This window comes from Callorhinus ursinus, unplaced genomic scaffold (assembly GCF_003265705.2).
Source record: "Callorhinus ursinus isolate GAN/ISIS: 27379988/994484 unplaced genomic scaffold, GSC_fseal_2.0 scaffold40, whole genome shotgun sequence".
Lineage (NCBI taxonomy): Eukaryota > Metazoa > Chordata > Mammalia > Carnivora > Otariidae > Callorhinus > Callorhinus ursinus.
Genome location: NW_027397102.1, coordinates 3,948,332 through 3,971,744, shown reverse-complemented (window position 1 = coordinate 3,971,744; position 23,413 = coordinate 3,948,332). Strand labels below are relative to the sequence as shown.

The 23,413-nt window shown below is 39.5% G+C and overlaps 1 protein-coding gene and 1 pseudogene across 1 annotated transcript; one reads left to right on the top strand and one right to left on the bottom strand.

Annotated features, from left to right (window-relative positions):
• Nucleotides 1-129: 129 nt before the first annotated feature.
• Nucleotides 130-3,164, top strand: RTL3 (retrotransposon Gag like 3). Its single transcript, XM_025871117.2, is given in 5 exon segments — nucleotides 130-189; nucleotides 1,558-2,001; nucleotides 2,076-2,764; nucleotides 2,766-2,821; nucleotides 2,824-3,164. Coding segments are annotated over 5 exon segments (1,590 nt in total).
• A 15,080-nt stretch (nucleotides 3,165-18,244) lies between these two features.
• Nucleotides 18,245-18,905, bottom strand: LOC112823429 (protein lin-28 homolog A pseudogene; annotated as a pseudogene).
• Between the last annotated feature and the right edge of the window lie 4,508 nt (nucleotides 18,906-23,413).

The following is a 23,413-nucleotide window of genomic DNA, read 5'->3' as shown; positions in this document are numbered from 1 at the left end:
TGTGATACATGTCTTTCTCTGATTGACTTATTTCACTCAGCATAACACCCTCCAGTTCCATTTCTCAAGAGGCCAGCCCTTAGTGGGGTACCTGGGTTTGCTTAGTGCACGTGAGTGGCTCAGGGAAGAATGAGAAGCCTGGGCAAAGACATTCAGAATAAGCCAGTGTCCCTGCAAGACTTACTACAGGTACCTTTCAACAAAGTTGGCCTCAGCCACAATCTTACCTACTATACCTTGCCTAGATCTATTCATGGTAAAGATCCCAAGAAAGCATTGCAGGAAGGGACTTTAGGGACTGAGTAGGTAGGATGGGGAAGGGGCTGAGGGACTGCAGGCTGCACTCTGAGAATTAAACAAATGGCCTAGTGTGGATGGAGTAAGAGGAGGTTACATGAGACAGACATAAAAAATAAAGTCCCAAATCACTGTCGTCATTCAGAAATGTTTGCAACTTTTTACAAGGGCAGTGGTATTACTCCTAATTTCCTAGCCAAATATTTATTAAATTAACCAAGGACTGAGTACATCAGGCTGCCTCACATCAGTGCAACATCTCACTTTCCCTGCAGCTCTAAACTGTAAGGTATTGTCAAAAAAAAAAAAAAAAAAAACAACCCTCTTCCACACTCTAAATAGCTACGTTACAGAGGAAAGTTGGAATGTCTTCTGGGAGTGGGTGTGTTTATTTGAGTTCAGTGTGTGCAGAAAAGGAAAGCCTCCACAGCCATTTACACATTTTCCTCCTCAACGATGGGTACACAGACAGCTGAGCTCCTGGACTAAGTCTCTGAATGGTAATGTACATTTATAAAGATTATTTTCTTAACTATTTTGAGGCATTTATAAATAATATGCATGTGTCCGCTGAGCATATATATATATATATATATATAGTCAACTTTTGCTTATTCTCTCCTGAGGCTGATCTTGTGCAGTTACTTCTGTGGTATAATTTCTGAGGTGTCAGAAAGAGTTTCTACCTCAGCCACCCAAAAATATCTCTTGGGTTGACCCACCACAGAGCCTAAAATCTCCACATTGCTCAAACATTTGATTTAGTCATTGAAAGCAGCTGTTAAAATCCATTTTACATTGGGATATCAAACAGACATAAGAAATTAAAGACTGTGTAAAACAGAAAAGAATATGGAGAAATTGCTTCTAATGGTAAGTTTCAAAAGAAGAAAGCAAAATGACATACACAGTCTGGATCAGATGTTGTTCTTAAAATGTCATGGGGTCAGAATGAGCATATATGATTCAACTCATGAATATGAGCCTATAGTAAAGGAAACCCAGCATTGTTAGGCAGGTTTTGTTCTAATTTATTTTAAATGAGTGCTTTCCACAGTTTCTGATCCTCAGATCCCACTCTCTTTACAGTATATCTCATATCTCCCTTGCTGAGCTCCAGAGGTTCCCAATGACCTGGTAATCAACCTTGGTGGGATCCAAATCCCTACCTCCTGGAAAAGTCACAGAGCCTGACATCTTTTAGAAGGGAGCTTTTTCTAAATGGAGCTTTTAGAAAAACCACCCAATCTCTCTTGGTAGCAAACTGCCAAACCAAGCCCATTTCCTCAAAATACAGTAGAGGACTTAGCAGGCTTCGATATTGCTCTGAAATTGGAGAATAAAATTCTGCAGGCCCAACTGCAGTGACTGATGGAAGAAAATGTTGCCCCACAGGCTCAGATCCCAGAGCTCCAGATGCTCCAAGCAGCCAAGGAGGCTGAACCACTCCAGAAGCCCTCAAAGTCCCAGGAACCCCAGAAACCCCTAGAAAACCTGGATCTCCCAGAATCCTGGGAGTGCCAAGAATTCCCAGAAGGTGAGGATTCCCAAAATCTCAGAGACCCCCAGGAGCTCCCAGCCTCGAAGACCCCAGCAGCCCAGGAGCACCAGGAAATGAGACCGAGAAGCTCTTGTAACCCCCAGCAGACCCAGAGTCCCTGGAGCTTCCAGCAATCCATAAGCCACAGGCACCTTCACTGGTCTGTGAGCACTCAGCAGCCTGGAAATCTCAAAATCTTCCAGAGGTCAAGAAACTCCACAAGCCTCCCTTGGCATAGGAGGCCTACAAGCCCCCAGAAGTTAAGAAGGCCCAGAAGCTCCCAGATACCCAGGAGATCCCAGTGACCCAGAAGACCCAAAATTCAGAGCACCAGGATCTCCCATGTGCCCAAGAGACTCAGGAGGCTATAGAACGTCAGGAGACCCCAACATACCTGGAGCCCCTTAAGCTTCCAACTCTCCAGGAGTCTCTCAAAACTGGAGTGCCCTACCAGCCTTTGGATCCTTTAGATGCCCAGGAGTTCCTAGAGCCCTCAGCACCCCAGGAGTCCCTGGAGGGCCTAATAGCTGCTTTGACATCAGCAGCTTCAGAATTCCCATAGTCCCCCAGTGGGTTAGAGGGTGAAGCTTTCTCCCTAGAATAATGTTTAGCCTTCAGTGGAGATGCCCAGAAGCTTTCTGAATTCTTGGTTCAACTCAATAGTTACATGAGAGTCAGAGGGCACCTGTATCCCACTGAAGCAACCATAGTGAGCTTTGTTGGCAACTGCTTCTCAGGTGAGGCAGGAATGTGTTTTTAGCCCTTACTAGATACCCAAAGTGCCCTCCTGGAGCAATTTGAAAGTTTCATAGAAGTGCTCCAGGATACTTTTGACAGTCCAGAAAACATGGAACATGCCAGTCACAGCATCCATCAGCCTTGCCAAGGGGAGGATCCTGTTCACCAGTATGTGACCCACTTCCATCTCTGCTCAAGAGCTAAACTGGAATGAAAGCATTCTCTACATCCAATTTCAGGAAGGGCTTGAAGTTCTGTCCCAGATGATCTGTCTCACACAAACCCAGCAGCCACCAACCTATCTGATCTGATCACTCAGTGTCTAGAACAGAAGCTAAGTGGTAAGCCTGATCCAAATCCACAAGGAGCAAGTCCCTCTGAGGAGAGAGCTGGGCCTGAGAGTTTACTAGCTGAAAACCAGCCTGTGCAGGTTGCAAGCAATAGCCTACATCTCAGTGAAGCTGAACAGGCCCACTGCTGGGAAGGCCACTTGTGCCTCTACTATGGTCATCCTGGTCATTTTGCCAGAGACTGCCCTGTCAAGACTCATTGTGCATAGCAGGTGGGAAACATCGAGGCCCGGCAGTAAGGGGGAACCCAGGCAGGCCAATCTACAAATATGGGTCCCCCTCACTTCCAACATCCATGTCTCATACCCTATGACTTACTGTTGAATTCCAACTGGGAAGACAACAGTTCTTTGAGCAAGCAATGGTGGATCCAGGCTCCTATAGAAACAGCATTATCCATTCTGTGGTTCTTCAAGAGAATCTGCCCATCCACAATAATATCTTCCCTCTGATGCTTTAAATGATAAATGGTCATCCACTGATTAATGGACCCATAACCAAGGAAACACCATCTGTGGAAGTTAAAATTGTAAACAACGTTGAAGAGCTCCAGTTTGATATTATTCATGCACCACAGCACCCTCTGATTCTTGGAATTCACTGGCTTAAAACACATGATTCAAACATTGAGTGGAGTCCCCTCACTGTGTCCTTTCCATCCCATTATTGTCACTACAATTGCTTCAGGCACAGGTGGAATAGAAGATGTCATGATGAAATAATTGCTGAATAGATCTTGTGTCCTCGTGACTGAGCTTAACAACCTGTTTTCTGTTACCTCAGCTGTCATCAGCATTTGCTGCTCAGAATCTTCCACTGATGGGGCAATTGGGTGGCACAGTCAGTTGAGGTTCCAACTCTTGGTTTCGGCTCAGGTCGTGATCTTGGAGTCTTGAGATAGAGCTCATGTTAGGCTCTGAGCTCAGTGAGAGTCTGCTTAAGGTCCTCTCTCCTTCTGCTCCTCCCCCTTCCCTGTGCTCTCACTCTCACTCTCAAATAAATAAATAAATAAATAAATAAATATTTGTTTAAAGAAAGAATCTTCCACTGAATCTCTGGCAAGGAACTAAGGGTACTTGCATAATAACCCTGCTTCTCAGATTATGCAATAATCTCAGATCAGGCAATGAACCTGATGATTTTGAGTTGCTTTTTTTCACCAACTCTGCATGCCCCCACCTTGAACTCTGCCTTAATGTGGGGCTGTTTTAATTACAATTTATACTAATAAGATGCATGAGAATAGATATTAGGAACTAACATTGAAAAAGTGTAGTTGAGGTGTGCCTGGGTGGCTCAGTCTGTTAAGCATCTGCCTTAGGCTCAGGTCATTATCTCAGGGCCCTGGGATTGAGCCCTGCATTGGGCTCCCTGCTCAGTGAGGAGTCTGCTTCTCCCTCTCCCTCTGCTCCTCCCCCTGCTTATGTTCTCTCTCTCAAATAAATAAAATCTTTAAAAAAGAAAGAAAAAGTGTAGTTGTTAGGCTGACTTGAGTTTTTTACCAAGATTTTCTTTATCACAACTGCAACATTTTCTCAATAAAGAAAAGAAATTTGCAAGTGATATTTTTAAAAAATCAATAAACATTGGCAATTTCTACTGATGTGTGAGTTATTTCATGGCTTAGCTGAGGGAAGAGGGAAGGGACAAGTAAATTGGGAGAGAAGAGATTGGAAAAGGTTTAAAGTTTGGGTGAGATCCTGAATATTCCAGGGGTAGCCAGGTCAGTGGGTGATGGGGTTGGGGGAAATGGAGAAAGTAGAGGAATGGTTGTGGTGGAAGGAAAAGGGTTTAGGAGGGAGGGTAGAGGGAAGGTTGAGAAGAGGGTTGGGGAAGATTGGGAGGAAATGTTAGAAAGGGTTCAGGTGAGGGCTAGGTGGTGTAGAGGGCAGGGATGAGAGGAGGATAAAATCCTACAAAAATAAAGGGAGCAGCAACAGAAATATTGAGCAACTTCAAAAGTAAACTTTTTGGACTTCATAAGTTAACCAAACAAAAGCACTGAAGAAGGTAATGAGAACCCTCAGTGACCCAACTTTCCCAGTAAAGTGACAAGGTCTTATTCCCTGCACCAGGGACATTTGTCCTAGGGCTCTGCCTGTTAATCTGCTCTTGCTGGTGCATAAGGATGGGGTAGCAGGAATCAACTTTCAACACAGGCAGATCATTAGTAGCCAACTATACCTCTCCCACATACACAAGTTGCCCCACCCTGCTAGCCATGCTGCTTGTATGACACACAGAGAGAGCCAAGTCAGTGAAAGGAACTTCTATCCTTATGGACCTGAGAGGGGGTAGTGTCCTGACTTAAATCACACATACATACACATTACCACAAACTACAAGGTGGGGAGATGGAAAGGTGGGATCTCCAGGTAAGATATAAAAAATGATCAAAGTAGATTCTAATGCTTTTCCTCTGTGTTTTCAACACTCTTTTTGGAGTCTCCTTCTGAAGCTACTTGAAGGAGATTCTGCCTCTTACTTAGACAAATAATCAAATATATAGTCATAAACTTAGAAGGAAACAGATGAGGAACCTACCATTCATTGAGCACCTAATATGTTCCAGCTATAATACCAGGTTGTTATACACATTAACTTATGCCTCATAATAACCTAGTGTAGTAGGTATGTTTGCTCCTATTTTATCAATGAACAAATAGAGTCCCAGGGAGGCCAGTTCACTTGCCCAAAGTCACAAAATTAGTAAGTGATGGAGACCTGTTTGGTCTTTACAGCCTATGCCCTTTTTCCTACATCATGCCAATTTCCTTAATGCAGTGGTAAGGGCCAAATGAGATTGTGGTGGCAGAGAGCTAAGTGAGATAACCCTGAAAAGGGGATGGGGGACTCAGAATAAAAATTGAAGGAACCATATGGGTAGTAGTTCTGTTTCTCCAGTTCCCTTGATCTTACTCCCAAGCCCCTCTCCACCCCATTAGCCCCCAAACTTTCTATTTCATCTCCTGGAAAAATTCCTTTTGTTAAACTAATGCCACAGCCCCCTTTCACACAGCTAGCATAGATAATAAAATGTGTGATGGTAACAAATATATACCAAACTGAAATGTTGTATGAGATGATAAAATTAACAGTAATAACTACCATTTAATAAGCATCTGGGTTTTGCCAGACATTGGACTAAGTGATTTGGGTATTATTAGCCCTTTTATGTAAATCAGTGAAGTGAAACCCACTGAGGTGAGGTCACTTTCCAAAGGTCACACTGCTAAGAATTCGTAGATGCTAAAAACGAACCCTGATCTGTCTCATTTCGGAGCTGGAATTCTAGCCAATACACCACACTGCTTCTCAGGCTGAATAAACTTTACTCTTTATTAACCACTCTAACAATATTTATTCACTAGACATGAGTTATATTACTTTAGAAAAATATATTAAATTGTTAGTGCATTTATTTATTTATTCATTTAACAAGCATTTACTTAATGTCTTCAATGTGTCAGGCAAAGAATGGAGAAAGAGGAGGAGAGGTACAAAGATGTCTAATGTATGATTCATGGTTCTTACTCTGACCATAGTTAACAGGGGAAGCTGTTGTGCAACACAGCACTCCTGGTATACAGAGGAGAGCACTAATTTTGCTATGGACTAAAAAAGTGTGTTTTGAGCTGGGTCTCGAAGGAATCTCATTGGAAACAAAAGGGAAGGCATGGTTTTCTAGATTGAATAAAGTGCACACAAAAAAGCAAGTTGGAGGGAAAACTAATGGTGTCATTAGAAAAGATAGTTCTATTTCACTGGAGAGTAGCAATGTGTGTACATGTGGGGAGGGTGACTGGTGGGTGTTGGTGGGGAGATGAAACTTAACAAGGAAATTGGAAGTTTCAGGTTAAAGATCTGTCTACCTGGATAAAGCATTTAAAATTTATCCTATGGGAAATTGGGACTGGAATCTTTGTTATTCTCCTGTGTTAGATTTGGGCGTGCTTTTTTTCTCTCTCTCTTGCTGCAAAGTAATGCACACTCATTGTAACAAATTCATATATATCAGAAGTTTATAACATAAAAGTAATATGCCCCTTATCTCATAAATTAGTTTTTTAAGTAGGAAAGAAACATGATTCATTTATATTTTAGAAATTTGATAGCAATGTAGAAAATAACAGAGAAAGTGAAAAAGTACCCCCATTATTTTTACCTTCTTAGATTTTATGAAGATAGGCTCAAATCATCAAAAGCAAAGAATTAAAAGTAAATTAAGCCCAATTTTCATCAAATGTTTGAGTTCGTAGTATGAGCAAGACATTGGAGTATGCACACATATACACAAGATGTCCCAAACATCAAAAAATTTACAGTCTAATGGATAAGAGCTCATAAATTATAAGAAACTGCCTTTCCATTTGGACTTCTTCAGTTTCAAATTTTAAAGATTCTAACTGGAGAGGATTTTCAGAAATTATATATTCTGCAAGACTGGCACAGAAACAGAGAAAACAGTTCCCTCTTTAGCTAACTTTCCTAAGTTTAAACTTTAATAGGAAAAGTAATCTCTATATATTTTGGTAACCTCCTTTCCTGGTTTGTTTCCTTAAAAAATATTTCATATTTCATGCTATCAAAGTACACCTGAAGTAGTCATGGTCATTCCATGGAGGGATTTATGTCCTCAAAATATCTGTATATTTCCCAAAGTATGTTTTTATATATTTCTAAAAGTATATCCTTAAAGAACCTGTATATTTCCAAAAGTATGATTTTAAAAGTTTTGTAGGGTTAGATGATTTTAAAAATTCCTACTGTAATAAAATTTGATATCTAGCATATTGCTAAATATCAAATATTAAATGACAAGAGTAATATAGGGGTCAGAAAATTAGGGGTGAGGATATTAGGATTAAACTCCTGAGTTTGTTGCTTACTGGCTGTATGACCTATTTCATTTATGAAATGAGAATAATAATACTTGCTTTACCTACCCAATGAAGGTAGAGAAAGCATCAAATGAAAAAGCTTATTTTGACAAAACATCATGAAAGTTAAAAATGCTGTTTAAATAAAAAGTATTAAAATAACTTATGTTTGTAATAATGACCCCAAGGACCTCCATGGTACTAAAATGCCTGTTTCAGGCTTCCAGTTATGGAATGAATAAGTCATGGGAATAAAAGGTACAGCACAGGGAATATAGTCAATGATAATGTAATAGTGTTATATGGTGACAGATGGTAGCTATGTTTGTGGTGACCATAGCATAAGGTAGAGAGAAGTTGAATCACTATGTTGTACAACTGAAACTAATGTAACATTGTGTGTCAACTATGCTCAAATGAAGAAACCTAAAGTAAAGCAATCAACAGAACAATAATTTTAATAAATATATAAAATTTTAATATTTAAATTATATAGAGTACATAACATTATTAAGACAAACACTAAGACTTACCTCAATAAATGGATCTGCAAAAGACCATTTATACAAAAGAAAATGCCATTAGCAAATAAACATCATAAAAAGCATTTGGCTCACAGTAATAAACACATATTTAATAATGAAAAATAAATAAAATGCCTATTTAAATTAATTTCAATTTCACAGACATCTAGTAAGTATTTGTTATCTGCCAGTACTCTATATTGTCAATCAAAGCAATATTCATTTAGGTCTGATATAATTATTGTATTAAGTAGATTTTTGGTATTATTATAATCAAATTATTTGAATACAGAAATAACTACTTTGGCATATATATATATTTATATCAGCACTCTATCAGAATATTATATTATTTAAAATTATTTAAAATGCTACTTCTTTCCTGAGGTATATCACCTAAATAAGAACTTACTATAATTGGTCTGAGCTTATTTTTTCATCTATTTAGCCCAACTTGGAGAAAACAAGTCAGAACAAATTAATCTTCATGTCCCCACTGAAAGAAAATTAAACTAAAAGGTGAAACTCATAAGACTGTCATGTTTTCCATTTTGAATTTATTTATATGATTTCTACATAAAAACAATTGAAAGTTAAAATGTCAAACTGTACTGACCTTTGAGTAAGTCATAATGTCTACAGGAAACAACCGCTGTCATCATTTAATATGACTAACAGGGTCCTCACTTTATTATTCTGCCTCAAAATAATTCAAATATGTGAGAAAGTTTAGTGAAGAGTTTTAGTTTGGAGAATGTGTGATATATTCCAACCAGGTTGGTGGGGGCGGGAGGGGTGGAACAAGTGCCGGCAGTAGTCAAATGTGCCTGACATGACTCAAATGGGAGAACCATTATGTATTCTGATACAGATGAAAATGGGATATGGCACAGAGACACAAAATAGTCAAATGTGCACAGGACATCTGGCAACCTAAAATTTGCATAAGAAAAAGAAAGCATGAAATTTTACAACCACTGTTGTAAATTCAGAACAGAATGTCTGAAACTCTATACCGGATCTCACTATTTTTCTTTGCCTTTTACATTGCTTTTTCCTGTCAGTTATACCACAAATACCACATAATAAGCAACAATGAACTAGCTGTATTGCCAGTGAAGCTCTTCTGATTATTAGAAGAAAAGGCAGCTGAACTCTAATATTATTAGAGGCATTCCCAAAAAGGTAAATACCAAAGGGAATTTCTGTATTTCAACTTCTATATTTGTAACACTGACTTTTGCTGTAAAACTGGACATGTGTCTGAAGTAATGGGAGAGAGGCCAATTAGGAACTAGGCCAAATAAAATCCCACTTAAGAATTAACAATATTCTATGGAAAATATTAAAATGTCCAATACTTTTTTTTAACCAATAAGTTTTTATTTATTCATTGTATTTTCCCAGGGTAATGAGAGAAGGGAAAAGGGTCAGCATTTGTGTTAAAAAAAAAAAAAAAAAAAAAGAAAGTGAGAAAGGAAGTGCCCAGCACAGCAAAACCCACCATCAAACAAACACTCCCCTGTGATGGAGTCACTAAAACCCAAGAGGGCTCAGTCTCCTGCAGTTCAGAAATGAAAGGAAGGGATGAGGGAAAGAACAAATAGGTATAAGCTTTCATACTCTCTCCCTTTCCCAGTAAATTTCAAGATTTCACACAAAACTTTGGTTTCTAGCAGTAAACAGGGAGTTACATTCATCTGTCTCCTATTACATAGTCTTGCAGTCACTTTGACATAAGTTTCTTGCACCCACATAAAATTTCTTGAGTGACTTGGATATGCATTCATTTTTCCTTTCTTGGTCTCTTGGCCCCAGTTTCTACATGGAAAGCCCCCCTCGTTGCTTCTGCTTTTCTCTACCCCAAGATTAGAAATTAAATTAGGTTTGATCCATCCAAATACAAGTGTATTAATATGAATCACATCAAGGAATGATCTTGAAAAGGAGATGGGGAACAAGGGATGGAGTGTTCTTAGCTTCTTCAGGATTTTTGCACAAACCACTTAAAAGTCAAGGAGACACACCACACATTAAATATGTATGTGTGGGAAATTTTATTGGGAGGGGGGATGGAAGACGGGATAGGGTAAGAGCCAAGTTTTTAGGACAGAAGATCTGGCCCAAAATAGGAAATAGGGGAATGGGAACACAAAAGTAAGAATGGTTCAAGACCTTTACACTTGAAGAGGGGTCACCAAGCTGTGTTCCAGATTCTTTTCCTTGTGCGGAAACTTTCATCAAAGATGTTTTGGCTATTTTTCTCAATACAAAAAGAAGTTTGTGAATAATAAAATCCCGAAAGAATATGGAGAAAACCAACACATTATATTTACAAACCATGCCAGATAGCAATCACCCAGTCAGCTATTCCTGAAGTCCTACAAAGCCCAGACAAATATGATAACTAGATGGGGGCAGCGATTGGGGGAGACAAGAACCCAGGATCAGATACACATCACCCAATGCATTCTATTGCATTTGCCCTCTTTCAACACAGTGAGGTAGGTTTGTGGTGATCTCATAGCATGTAAACAAACATTTTTTCCTTTAGCTACCATGATATCATGGTAATCACCACTGCAGCAGGGTAGGGCACTGGCTCTGGGCACCACAAAGAAGTCATGGTTTATGGTTTCTCTGGAAGCCAAGAAGAAAAACCCAGAATTTATAAAGGTTAAGAAATTTGGTCTTTGCTTCAAGCACCCACCCCTGGGAATCTCAAGATGGGTTCAGAAGTATTGTTCTCAAACCTACCCTTACCAACTCATTCTTTTTACACACACACACACACACACACACACACACACACACACACACACACTGTTGTGCATGGTAGGCCATGCCCAATCCAGTGAAGGATGGATCTGGTATGTAAAGTGAGTCCCATGCCCTGGGATTAGAGATCAAGAACACAACCCTCACCTAATCTTGGCTTCCCTTCTGCACCTTTCACCTGGTGCAGCCTCTCCTAACCTTCCTGCACCACATTTTCATGTTCAGAAAGATTTCCAATCTTTCAGAAGAAGGACATAATGGGGCAACTGACTTAAAACCTAGTCTCCCAAGGAACACTGAAGGTGGAGGGGACACTATGCAGAAAAGCCAGCTCTTGAGGTAGGAAAAAGATGGCGGAGGATTAGGGGACTCTAGTCCAACCAGTCCCCAGAATTGAGCTGGATATCTACCAGACTACTCTGAACACCCACAAAATCAGCCTGAGATATAAGAAGATAGATCTGGATCTCTACAAACAGAATTATCACAAGCGGTTGGTTTCAAGGTACGAAGTAGGAAGCCATGATGCCACAAACACATGTCCGAAGATAAACGGAAGGGGGAGGGAGCTGAGCCGCTGGGATCCTACACAACCAGTGAACAATAGCCTCCTGCACTGGGGACAGGGCACAGACTCGCAGACAAGTAGTGGTGGGAAAGGACTTTAGGGCAGCCCCCGGACTGAAACCTGGAGTCGGGGGCCATGCGGGCAAACTGAGGGTGGCTGGCAGTTTTAGAATTACAAAAGGGAGAGACATGCCCCGGTGTCCAGAACTGGAGGCGAGGACTGTGAGCCCTGCTGAGGGGCGCACAACCCAAGACACTGCAGTTTATAGCAGCACAGACAGAAACAGAGATAGTGTGGCCTGGAGAGCTCACTGAAGAACAGACTGCAATGTCTCTGTTCTAAGGCAGAGGGTTGGAAACGATCTCTTCTGCTCTGACTCTTGGAAGAGAGGCGGAAAGCCGCCAGGGAAAGCCACCAGAGAACAAAAGCCCCCCAAAACCTATTCTCACTGAGTCCATCCTCCCCCCTGTGGGAGGGAGGCAGGGCAATTCTGCCCAAACAGGGTTTCCTGAGTAACAGCGTGGAAGGCCCCTCCCCCAGAAGACAGGCTGGGAGAACAAGAGACCAACAACCCTAAGGTCCTTATAAAACAGGTGCATCTTGTTTGGGTTGTGGTCAATAATTTGGACTCTGTCCATTCCCTCAACCACCCCTCAACAGAATGACTAGGAGGAGGAACCCCCAAAATAGGAAAGACTCAGAGACTGTGACTTCCACCACAGATGTACAAATGGATACAGATATAACCAAGATGTCGGAAATGGAATTCAGAGAAATCAATTAATGGCAACATAGAGTCCCTGAGGTTAGAAATGAAAGCTGAACTGGCAGAATTTAAAAATGCTATCAATGAGATCGAATCTAATCTAGATAATCTAACAGCTAGGGTAAGTGAGGCAGAAGAATCAATTAGTGATCTAGAAGCCCAATTAATAGACAAGAAGGAAAAAGAGGAAGCCAGGGAAAAACAACTCAAAATCCAGGAAAATAGATCAGAGAAATAAGTGACACCATGAAACGTTCCACTGTCAGAATTCTTGGGATCCCTGAAGGGGTGGAGAGAGAGGACTAGAAGATATATTTGAGCAAATCATAGCTGAGAACTTCCTTAATCTGGGGAATGAAACAAACATTCATATCTTAGAGGCAGAGAGGACCCCTCCCAAGATCAAGGAAAACAGGCCGACGCCCCAGCATGTAATAGTAAAACTCACAAATCTTAGAACTAAGGAAACCATCTTAAGGGCAGTTAGGGAGAAGAGATTCTGTACGTACACAGAGGAACATCAGAATCATGTCAGACCTATCCACAGAGACCTGGCAAACCAGAAGAGCTTGGCAAGACATATTCAGGGAACTAAACAAGAACAACATGCAGCCAAGAATACTTTATTCAGCAAGGCTGTCATTTAGAATGGATGGAGAGATGCAGAGCTTCCAAGACTGGCAGAAATTGAAAGAATATGTGACCACTAAGCTGGCCCTGAAAGAAATATTAAGGGGGGTTCTATAAAAGGAGAAAGACCCCAAGAGTGATATACAACAGAAATTTACAGGGACAATCTATAAAAACAACGTCTTCACAGACAACATGATGACAATTAATTCATATCTTTCAATAATCACTCTCAACATGAATGGCCTATATGCTCCCATTAAACGGCACAGGGTTGCAGATTGGATAAAAAGACAGGACCCATCCATATGCTCCCTACAAGAGACTCATTTTGAACCTAAAGATACATCCAGACTGAAAGTGAAGGGATGGAAATCCATCTTCCATGCCAGCGGACCTCAAAAGAAAGCTGGGGTAGCAATTCTTACATCAGACAAATTAGATTTTAAACTGAAGTCTGTAGTTAGAGACACAGAAGGACATTATATCATTCTTAAATGGTCTATCCAACAAGGAGATCTAACAATTGTAAATATCTATGCCCCCAACATGGGAGCAGCCATCTACATTAGCCAACTGTTAACCAAGATAAAGAGTCATATTGAAAATAATTCGTTAATTGTAGGAGACCTCAATACTCCACTCTCAGCAACAGACAGATCATCTAAGCAGAAAATCAACAAAGAAACAAGAGCTTTGAAGGACACACCGGACCAGATGGACCTCATAGATATATACAGAACATTCCACCCTAAAACAAAGAATACTCATTCTTCTCGAGCACACATGGAACTTTCTCAGAATAGATCATATACTGGGTCACAAATCAGGTCTCAACCAATACCAAAAGACTGAGATGATTCCCTGCATATTCTCAGACCAAAATGCTTTAAAACTGGAACTCAACCACAAGAAAAAATTTGGCAGAAATTCAAACACTTGGAAACTAAAGACCATTCTGCTCAAGAATGTTTGGGTCAACCAGGAAATCAAAGAAGAACTTAAACAATTCATAGAAACCAATGAGAATGAAAACACATTGGTCCAAAACCTATGGGATACTGAAAGGCAGCCCTAAGGGGGAAATACATAGCCATCCAAGCCTCACTCAAAAAATAGAAAAATCACGAATTCACCAACTAACTTTACACCTTAAAGAACTAGAGAAAAAGCAACAAATGATGCCTAAGCCACACATTAGAAGAGAAATAATTAAGATTAGAGCAGAGATCAATGAATTAGAAACAAGAAACACAGTAGATCAGATCAATGAAACTGGTTCTTTGAAAGAATTAATAAGATCGATAAGCCACTGGCCAGATGTATCCAAAAGGAAAGAGAAAGGACCCAAATTAATAAAATTATGAATGAAAGGGGAGCGATCATGACTAACATCTAGGAAATAGAAACAATTATTAAAATCATTTGCAACAACTATATGCCAATAAATTGAGCAACCTGGAAGAAATGGATGCCTTCCTGGAAACCTATAAGCTGCCAAGACTGAAACAGGAAGAAATTGACAACCTGAACAGGCTCATAAACAGTAAGGAGATTGAAGCTGTGATCAAAAACCTCCCAAAAAATAAGAGTCCAGGGTCTGATGGGTTCCCTGGGGAATTCTACCAAACATTCAAAAAAGAAATAATACCTATTCTCCTGAAGCTGTTTCAAAAAATAGAAACAGAAGAAAGCTTCCAAACTCATTCTATGAGGCCAGCATTACCTTAATCCCCAAACGAGGCAAAGACCCCATGAAAAAAGAGAATTTCAGACCAATATCCCTGATGAATATGGATTCCAAAATTCTCAACAAAATCCTAGCTAATAGGATCCAACAATACATTAAAAGGCTCATCCACCAGGAGCAAGAGGGATTTTCCCCACGATGCAAGTGTGGTTCAACTTTCACACATCAATGCGTGTATTAGAACACATTAATAAGAGGAGAGAGAAGAAACATATGGTCCTCTCAATTGATGCAGAAAAAGCATTTGACAAAATACAGCATCCTTTCCTGATTAAAACTCTTCAGAGTATAGGGATAGAGGGAACATTCCTCAAGTTCATAAACTCCATCTATGAAAAACCCAGAGCGAGTATCATTCTCAATGGGGAAAAGCTGAGAGTCTTTCCCTTCAGATCAGGAACATGTCAAGGATGCCCACTCTCACCACTATTGTTCAACATAGTACTAGAAGTTCTAGCAACAGCAGTCAGACAACAAAAAGAAATAAAATGTATTCAGATTGGCAAAGAAGAATTCAAACTCTCTGTCTTCACAGATGACATGATACTTTATGTGGAAAATCCAAAAGACTCCACCCCCAAATTACTAGAACTCATACAGCAATTCGGTAATGTGGCAGGATACAAAATCAATGCACAGAAATCAGTTGCTTTCTTATACACTAACAATGCAACTGTGGAAAGAGAAATTAGAGAAATGATTCCATTTACAAAAGCACCAAAAACTATAAGATACCTCAGAATAAACCTAACCAAAGTGGTAAAGGATCTATACTCTAGGAACTACAGAACACTCCTGAAAGAAAGTGAATAAAACACAAAAAGATAGAAAGACATTCCATGCTCATAGGTCGGAAGAATAAACATTGTTAAAATGTCTATGCTACCCATTGCAAACTATATCTTCAATGCCATCCCAATTAAAATTCTAATGACATTTTTCAAAGTGCTGGAACAAACAATCTTAAAATTTGTATGGAATCGGATAAGACCCCGAATCGCCATGGTAATGTTGAAAAATAAAAACAAAGCTGGGGGCATCATGTTGCCTGATTTCAACCTATATTACAAAGCAGTGATTACCAAGACAGCATGGTACTCGCACAAAAACAGACATATCGACCAATGGAACAGAATAAAGAGCCCAGATATGGACCCTCAACTCTATGGTGAAATAATCTTCGACAAAGCAGGAAAAAATATGCAATGAAAAGAAGACTGTCTCTTCAATGAATGATGCTGGGAAAACTGGACAGCTATATACAAAAGAATGAAACTGGACCACTTTCTTACACCATACACAAAGATAAACTCAAAATGGATGAAAGACCTCAATGTGAGACAGGAATCCATCAAAATCCTAGAGGAGAACATAGGCAATAACTTCTTTGACATCAGTCACAGCAACTTCTTTCAGGATACACCTCCAAAGGCTAGTGAAACAAAAGCAAAAATGAACTTTTGGGACTCCATCAAGATAAAAAAGCTTTTGCACAGCAAAGGAAACAGTCAACAAAACAAAAAGGCAACCCACAGAATGAGAGAAGATATTTGCAAATGACACTACAGACAAAGCGCTGATATCCAAGATCTATAAAGAACTTCTCAAACTCAACAACCAAAAAACAAATAATCAAGTCAAAAAATGGGCAGAAGACATGGACAGACACTTCTCCAAAGAAGACATACAAATGGCTAACAGACACATGAAAAAATGTTCATCATCATTAGCCATCAGGGAAATTAAAGTCAAAACCACATTTAGATACCACCTGACACCGGTTAGAATGACAAAATTTGACAAAGCAAGAAACAACAAATGTTGGAAACGTTGTGGAGAAAGGGGAACCCTCTTACAATGTTGGTGGGAATGCAAGTTGATACAGCCACTTTGGAAAACAGTGTGGATGTTCCTCAAAAAATTAAAATAGAGCTACCCTATGACCCAACAATTGCATTACTGAGTATTTACCCCAAAGACACAGATGTAGTGAAAAGAAGGGCCATATGCACCCCAAAGTTCATAGCAGCAATGTCTGCAATAGCCAAACTGTGGAAAGAGCCGACATGCCCTTCAACAGATGAATGGATAAAGATGTGGTCCATATATACAATGGAATATTACTCAGCCATCAGAAAAAATGAATACCCAACTTTTACATCAACGTGGATGGGACTGAAGGAGATTATGCTAAGTGAAATAAGTCAAGCAGAGAAAGACAATTATCATATGGTTTCACTTATTTGTGGAACATAAGGAATAGCATGGAGGACATTAGGAGAAGTCAGGGAAAAATGAAGGGGGGCGGAAATCGGAGGGTGAAATGAACCATGATAGACTATGGACTCTGAGAAACAAACTGAGGGTTTTAGAGGGATGGGGGGGTGGGGAATGGGTTAGCCCGGTGATGGGTATTAAAGAGGGCACATACTGCATGGAGCACTGGGTGTTATATGAAAACAATGAATCATGGATCACTACATCAAAAACTAATGCTGTATTTTATGGTGACTAATATAACATAATAAAATTTTTTAAAAAGCCAGCTCTTTAGCTAAAATGAGTAAATCAATAGTCTATGTACTCCAAATAGTTGTCTCCCTGGTGATAAAAAAAAAAAGTGTCCCTGCTATGCACACCTGGAATTGCTGTCAATTTATCCCTGAGATTGCTCATGTACCTAAGAACATAGCACAGGATTGAGGGCCTTAAAATTAAAATACACAAAATTACAAAACCTGAATATTTATATTATGAAAAAAAGTTAAAATGCACAGTATACATCATTCACATGCAGCTAGTGCACTTGGCATCCTAGAGAAAGTGGGTCCCAAGGTGCAGTTATCAAAGGGATCAAATAAAATTCTATCGGCCCAGAACAAGGTGGGAGTAAGCTTAACAGCAGCAGGTCTGCAGCTGTCCCCCAACAACCCCTTTGCCTTCTGTCACAACCTGTTGCTTGGCACAGTTCTCAGCACCCTAAGAGTGGGTTATGAGGCAAAATGTGGGGAAACTCTGCCTTACCCCTGAGAGATTCCCTCCCACAGAATGTAATGATTCGTGAGTTGGGTCCGTCAATTTGGTCTCATGCTTAATCTTTACCCTCTGGCATAGGAACAATTATTATTTATATCTTTCTTTGAAAGGAAAACAACTTCCCTATCCAGGTCACTTTCAAAAGCTGGAGATTCTGGGAGCAGAGACTCAGATATAGCACACAAGGAGGGGTTTTTCCCCAAAACCTTCACGTGTGTTTGGATAGAGCATGGTTGGAGTTCATTTGCCTCCCCCCTTCCCCCCTACCCTACCAAGAGGGAAGAGAGGGTAATGCTGTGGATTCCAGCCTGAGATACATGGCAGTGCCAGCTGCCCTCCCCCGACCCTGTCCCCACTTTTCTCCACTCTGTGATTGATGCCTGCTCCTCAAAACTTCCTGATCACAAAATGATGATAGCCCCCACCCACTGCAGCCCAATTCTGGGCCTCTGGGAGCACAGCAGGGCTATGGATCTCCTCTTCTTCCTCTTCCCAAAAGTAGACTGGCTTTCCTGTGAGCTGGAGGCCTGCTGGGCCTTAAGTGGACACGAGGCCACCATATGGCTGATGCCCTGGCAGAAGTGGCACGTCTTGGGCTGGGGTGGCAGGTTGCACTCCTTGGTATGGTGGTCTAGACCTCCACAGTTATAGTACCTGTCTCCCTTTGATCTGTGCTTCTGCATGTTCTTCCCTTTGGGTCACCTCTCACTCCCAGTACAGAACACCCCAGCAGGGCCAGTGGCTCAGATAGCTTCCAGGCACTTACCAGAATTCTTAAAGTTAAAGTCCACTTCTTAACCCTCCTTCATGCTCTGGAAGCCCTCCATGTGCAGCTTGGTCTGGTGCACAGACATGGACAGGGGGTTAAGCATGACCCCAGTGTGTGTTGTCATGGACAGGAAGCTGAACCCCATGCACACACTTAACCACTTACAGAAATGGGAACCCTGTAGCAGCTGTGACTCCTCTACTGCCGGGCAGCATCAGGTGCCTCCTCAGGCGCCTTGGAGCAGCCACCTGCAAACTGCTGATCTGACACAGAGCCCATGGTAGTTGGCTGAACTCATGGCCCAAATGCACCTTGTCAGGTGGCTGCTGGCCCCAGAGAAGTCTGGAGGCAAAGGGGTGGCTTGAAGAAGAGGCTGCTACATCTTCCCCCAGCACCTGTTCCAATACTTTTTAAAGAATTATGCTAAAGTAAAATGCAGAAAATGCTATTTATGGCATAGAAAATACCATGATGGTATTGGAAATTGGTGGTCCCGGCAGCTTTTCAATACTCTCCATCTTCTCTCCAGGTATACTCTCTTTCTAGGCTCTCTGTCTTTTGCTTGCCTGTCAGAAACCTAAACAACAAAACACAGATAATTAACCGTCAGTAACTTGCAATGAGAAGCCTTTCTCCTCATTGTCTTTCCTTAAGGGAAGAAAATTAGATCATAAATGCTCCTTATATACTAATTTAATAACTTTGTTAAAACCTTTTTAAAACAATAAAGACATTATTTTACAGATGAAGAATGGATAGACAGGCAAGAGCTAAGAAGCTTTAATCAAGCCACATGGTGAGGTAAAATGAGGAGCACAGGAGTAGTCAGGATACTTAGATTTCAGATTTAGTTTTTAACTTGCCCTGTGACCTGGGGTAAGTTAAATGGCCTCTCCTCTGAAGCTGTTTCTTAATAGGAAAAATTATGATGGTGATATCTATGCTGCTTACCTTTGTAAAATATTGCAAATAATAATTTAGTTATTCGATAGACATTTGTTAAATTCCTATTATATGTCAGACACTGAGTTAGAATCAAATGAGACAATGAAAATCAAAATGGCAAGCCCAGATATAAGTTACAGTGTTATTATTGCTCTAAAAGCTGCCTAACTCTCCAAAGAGATAAAGCTTTTGCACAAAGAATAGATTAAAAGGGACATAAACTTAATATTTTCTTTCATATTTTTCTTCCAGGAAATTTCCATTATTAACTCATAGCTGTCTAAAACTTAGCAGCCTCTAAAACTTAGCAGAATTATGTGAGAATGTTTTTCCTCCTTATCCGATGTGAAAGATCTCAGGTTGCTTATCATTTAAATGAGTGTAGACATGGACACTGCATAGCAACTATCATTAGTACTACTACTACCACTGAGTCTTTTTATTGATTCCTCATAAAGAAGAGAAAAAGGAACTAACACTTAGTTAGCACCTATTATTGGCCACACTCTGTGCTAGCTCCTTTACCTATAAAGTCTCATTTAATCCAAACAAATGTTTGGCAAGGTATATATTATTCTGCCCATTTTATAAATCCACTAACCACGTTTTACTGAGATGAAGGTCACTTAGGAGAAATTGGTGAAATTCTAAGACAAACACAAGTCTTTCTCTCAAACCCCATGCTTTTTCTGACATATTTAAAGAAAAGTGGAGCTGGAATATTCCATATTTACAGATAGAGACCAGTAGAGAGGTCAGATTCTCTATGGAGGCCATATGGCAAGTTAATGACAGAACTAAATCTAGAGTACATGTCTTCTGTTTTCCAGTTTAACATATTTTTCCTTTAAGTTTCATTAAATGTATATGGTGTCAATTTAACTATGTCCACCAAATATGATTAATTAATCAACTAAAGAAGTAAAAAGTGTTTTCCACAGGAACTAAATTTAAAAGGATAAAGTATTTTGATATATGATTACAAGTTGAATTTTTTTTTCATTTTTATTTTATATGCTGGTTTGGTTAGTAGTTTCCTGCCTTTCTTAAGTTTTAACAACTTGTTTATTGGTTTTTCAAGTAAAAGAGAAACCATTTTTAAAAACTGCAATTAAAAAAATGCCACACAAGGGGCACCTGGGTGGCTCAGTTTGTTAAGTGTCTGACTTATATTGGGCTCCCTGCTCAGCAAGGAGTCTGCTCGTCCCTCTCCCTCTGCCCCTCCCCACTGCTTGTGCTGTCTCTGTTTCTCTCTCAAATAAATAAATAGAATCTTTAGAAAAAATACCACGTGAGACTATAAACCAACTAGACATAACAGGCATCCAGAACACTGCATCCAACTACAGAAAAAAAATATTTTTCAAGTGAACATAGAGCATTCTTTAGAATAGACTATATGGTAGGCCATACAATAACTATCAATAAATTTAAAAGGATTAAAACTCTACAAAGTATCTTTTCCAACCATAATAGAATAAAATTAGAATCAATAACAAAAGAAAATTGGGAAAAATCACAAATATGTGGAAATTAAACAACACGCTCTCAAATAACCAGCCAGAGGGGGAAAAAAATCACAAGGGGAATTAGAAAATACTTTGAGATGAATGAAAAGGAAGACATAACAAAACTTATGGTATGCAGCAAAACCAATCCTCAGAAGGAAATTTCTGGTTGTGAAGACCTATATTTAAAAAGAAGACAGATCTCAAATTAATAACCCAACTTTCTACTTTTACCTTAAGAAACTAAAGATAAAGGAACACAAATTAAACTCAAAGCAGGCAAAAGGAAGAAAATAATAACAATTAGAGCAGAAATTAATGAAACAGAGAACAGAAAAACAATAAGAAATTCAACAAATCCAAAAGCTAAGTCTTTTAAAAGATCAACAAAATTGGTAATCTCAAAAATACAGGGGAAGTTCTTCAACTTGATAAAAAACATCTATGAAATATTCACAGCTAACATCATACTTAATGATGGAAGACTAAATGTTTTCTCTCCAACATCAGGCAAAATACAAGATGTCTCCTCTCATCAATTTCATTCAACATTACCAGACTGAATAAGAAAAGAGAAAGAGAAGATTCAAATTACTAAACTCTGGATGAAAGATGGGGCATTACTATCAACCTTACATAAATAAAAAGAATTATAAAAATACTATAGGGCGCCTGGGTGGCTCAGTTGGTTGAGCGACTGCCTTCGGCTCGGGTCATGATCCTGGAGTCCCGGGATCAAGTCTCGCGTCGGGCTCCCTGCTCAGCGGGGCATCTGCTTCTCCCTCTGACCCTCCCCCCTCTCATGCTCTATCTCATTCTCTATCTCAAATAAATAAATAAAATCTTTAAAAAATACTATAAAAATGTGTGCCAACTGTTAGGAAATATAGATGATACGGACAAATTCCTAGAAAAAGAAACTATTGAAACAGACTCCAGGTGCCTGGGTGGCTCAGTCGTTAAGCGTCTGCCTTCAACTCAGGTCATGATCCTAGGATCCTGGGATCGAGCCCCGCATTGGGATCTCTGCTTAGCAGGAAGCCTGCTTCTCCCTCTCCCACTCCCCCTGCTTGTGTTCCCTCTCTCACTGTATCTCTCTCTGTCAAATAAATAAATAAAATCTTAAAAAAAGAGACTCAAGAAGAAATAAAATGTCTGAATATATCCATAACAGGTTAAGAGACTGAATTGGTAATCAAAAAACCTTTTCACAAAGTAAAACCAAGTACCAGATAGAGTCACTGGTTAATTATGCCAAACATTTAAAGAAGAACACCAATTCTTCACAAAATCTCCCAAAAAATTATAGAGGATAGAACACTTTCCAACTTATTTTATAAGGCCAATATTACACTTATACACAAACTACACAAAGACATCACAAGAAAACTACAGACCAAGATCCATTTTCAATATAAATGCAAAAATCCTCAACAAAATACCAGCAAAACTAATCCAACAACATATAAAAATGATTATATACTGTGACCATTTAGGATTTATCCCAAGAAGCAGGAATGTTTTAAAATCTGAAAATCAATCACTATAATATATGATATTAATAGAAAAAAAGGACAAAAATTACATAATCATCTCAATAGATAAAGAAAAAAACATTTGACAAAGTATAACACCTCTTCGGGGCACCTGGGTGGCTCAGTCGTTAGGCATCTCACTTTGGCTCAGGTCATGATCCCAGGGTCCTGGGATCGAGCCCCACACCTGGCTCCCTGCTTGGTGGGAAGCCTGCTTCTCTCTCTCCCTCTCCCCCTGCTTGTGTTCCCTCTCTCGCTGTGTCTCTCTCTGTCAAATAAATAAATAAAATCTAAAAAAAAAAACACAGTAACACCTCTTCATGATAAAACATTCAACAAACTCAAAAATACAGGGGAAGTCCTTCAACTTGATAAAAAGCATCTATGAAATATTCACAGCTAACATCATACTTAATGATGGAAAACTAAATGTTTTCTCTTTAACACCAGGCAAAGTACAAGATGTCTCCTCTATTCAACATTTTACTGGAGATTCTAAACAGGAAAATTAGGCAAGAAAAAGAAATAAAGGCATCAATATTGGAAAGGAAGAAGTGAAACTATTTCTACTATTTGCAAATAACATGATCTTATATTTAAAAATTCCTAAGGAATCCAATAAAAATAGTAGAAATAAATGAGTTCACAAGGTTGGAAGATACAAGATCAATCTAAAAAATTAATTTGCATTTTTATACACTAGCCATGAAAATTTCTAAAATGAAATTAAGGAAACAATTTCACTTGCAGCAGCAGGAAAAAATAAAATATCCAGAAGTAAATTTAACAAAACAAATGC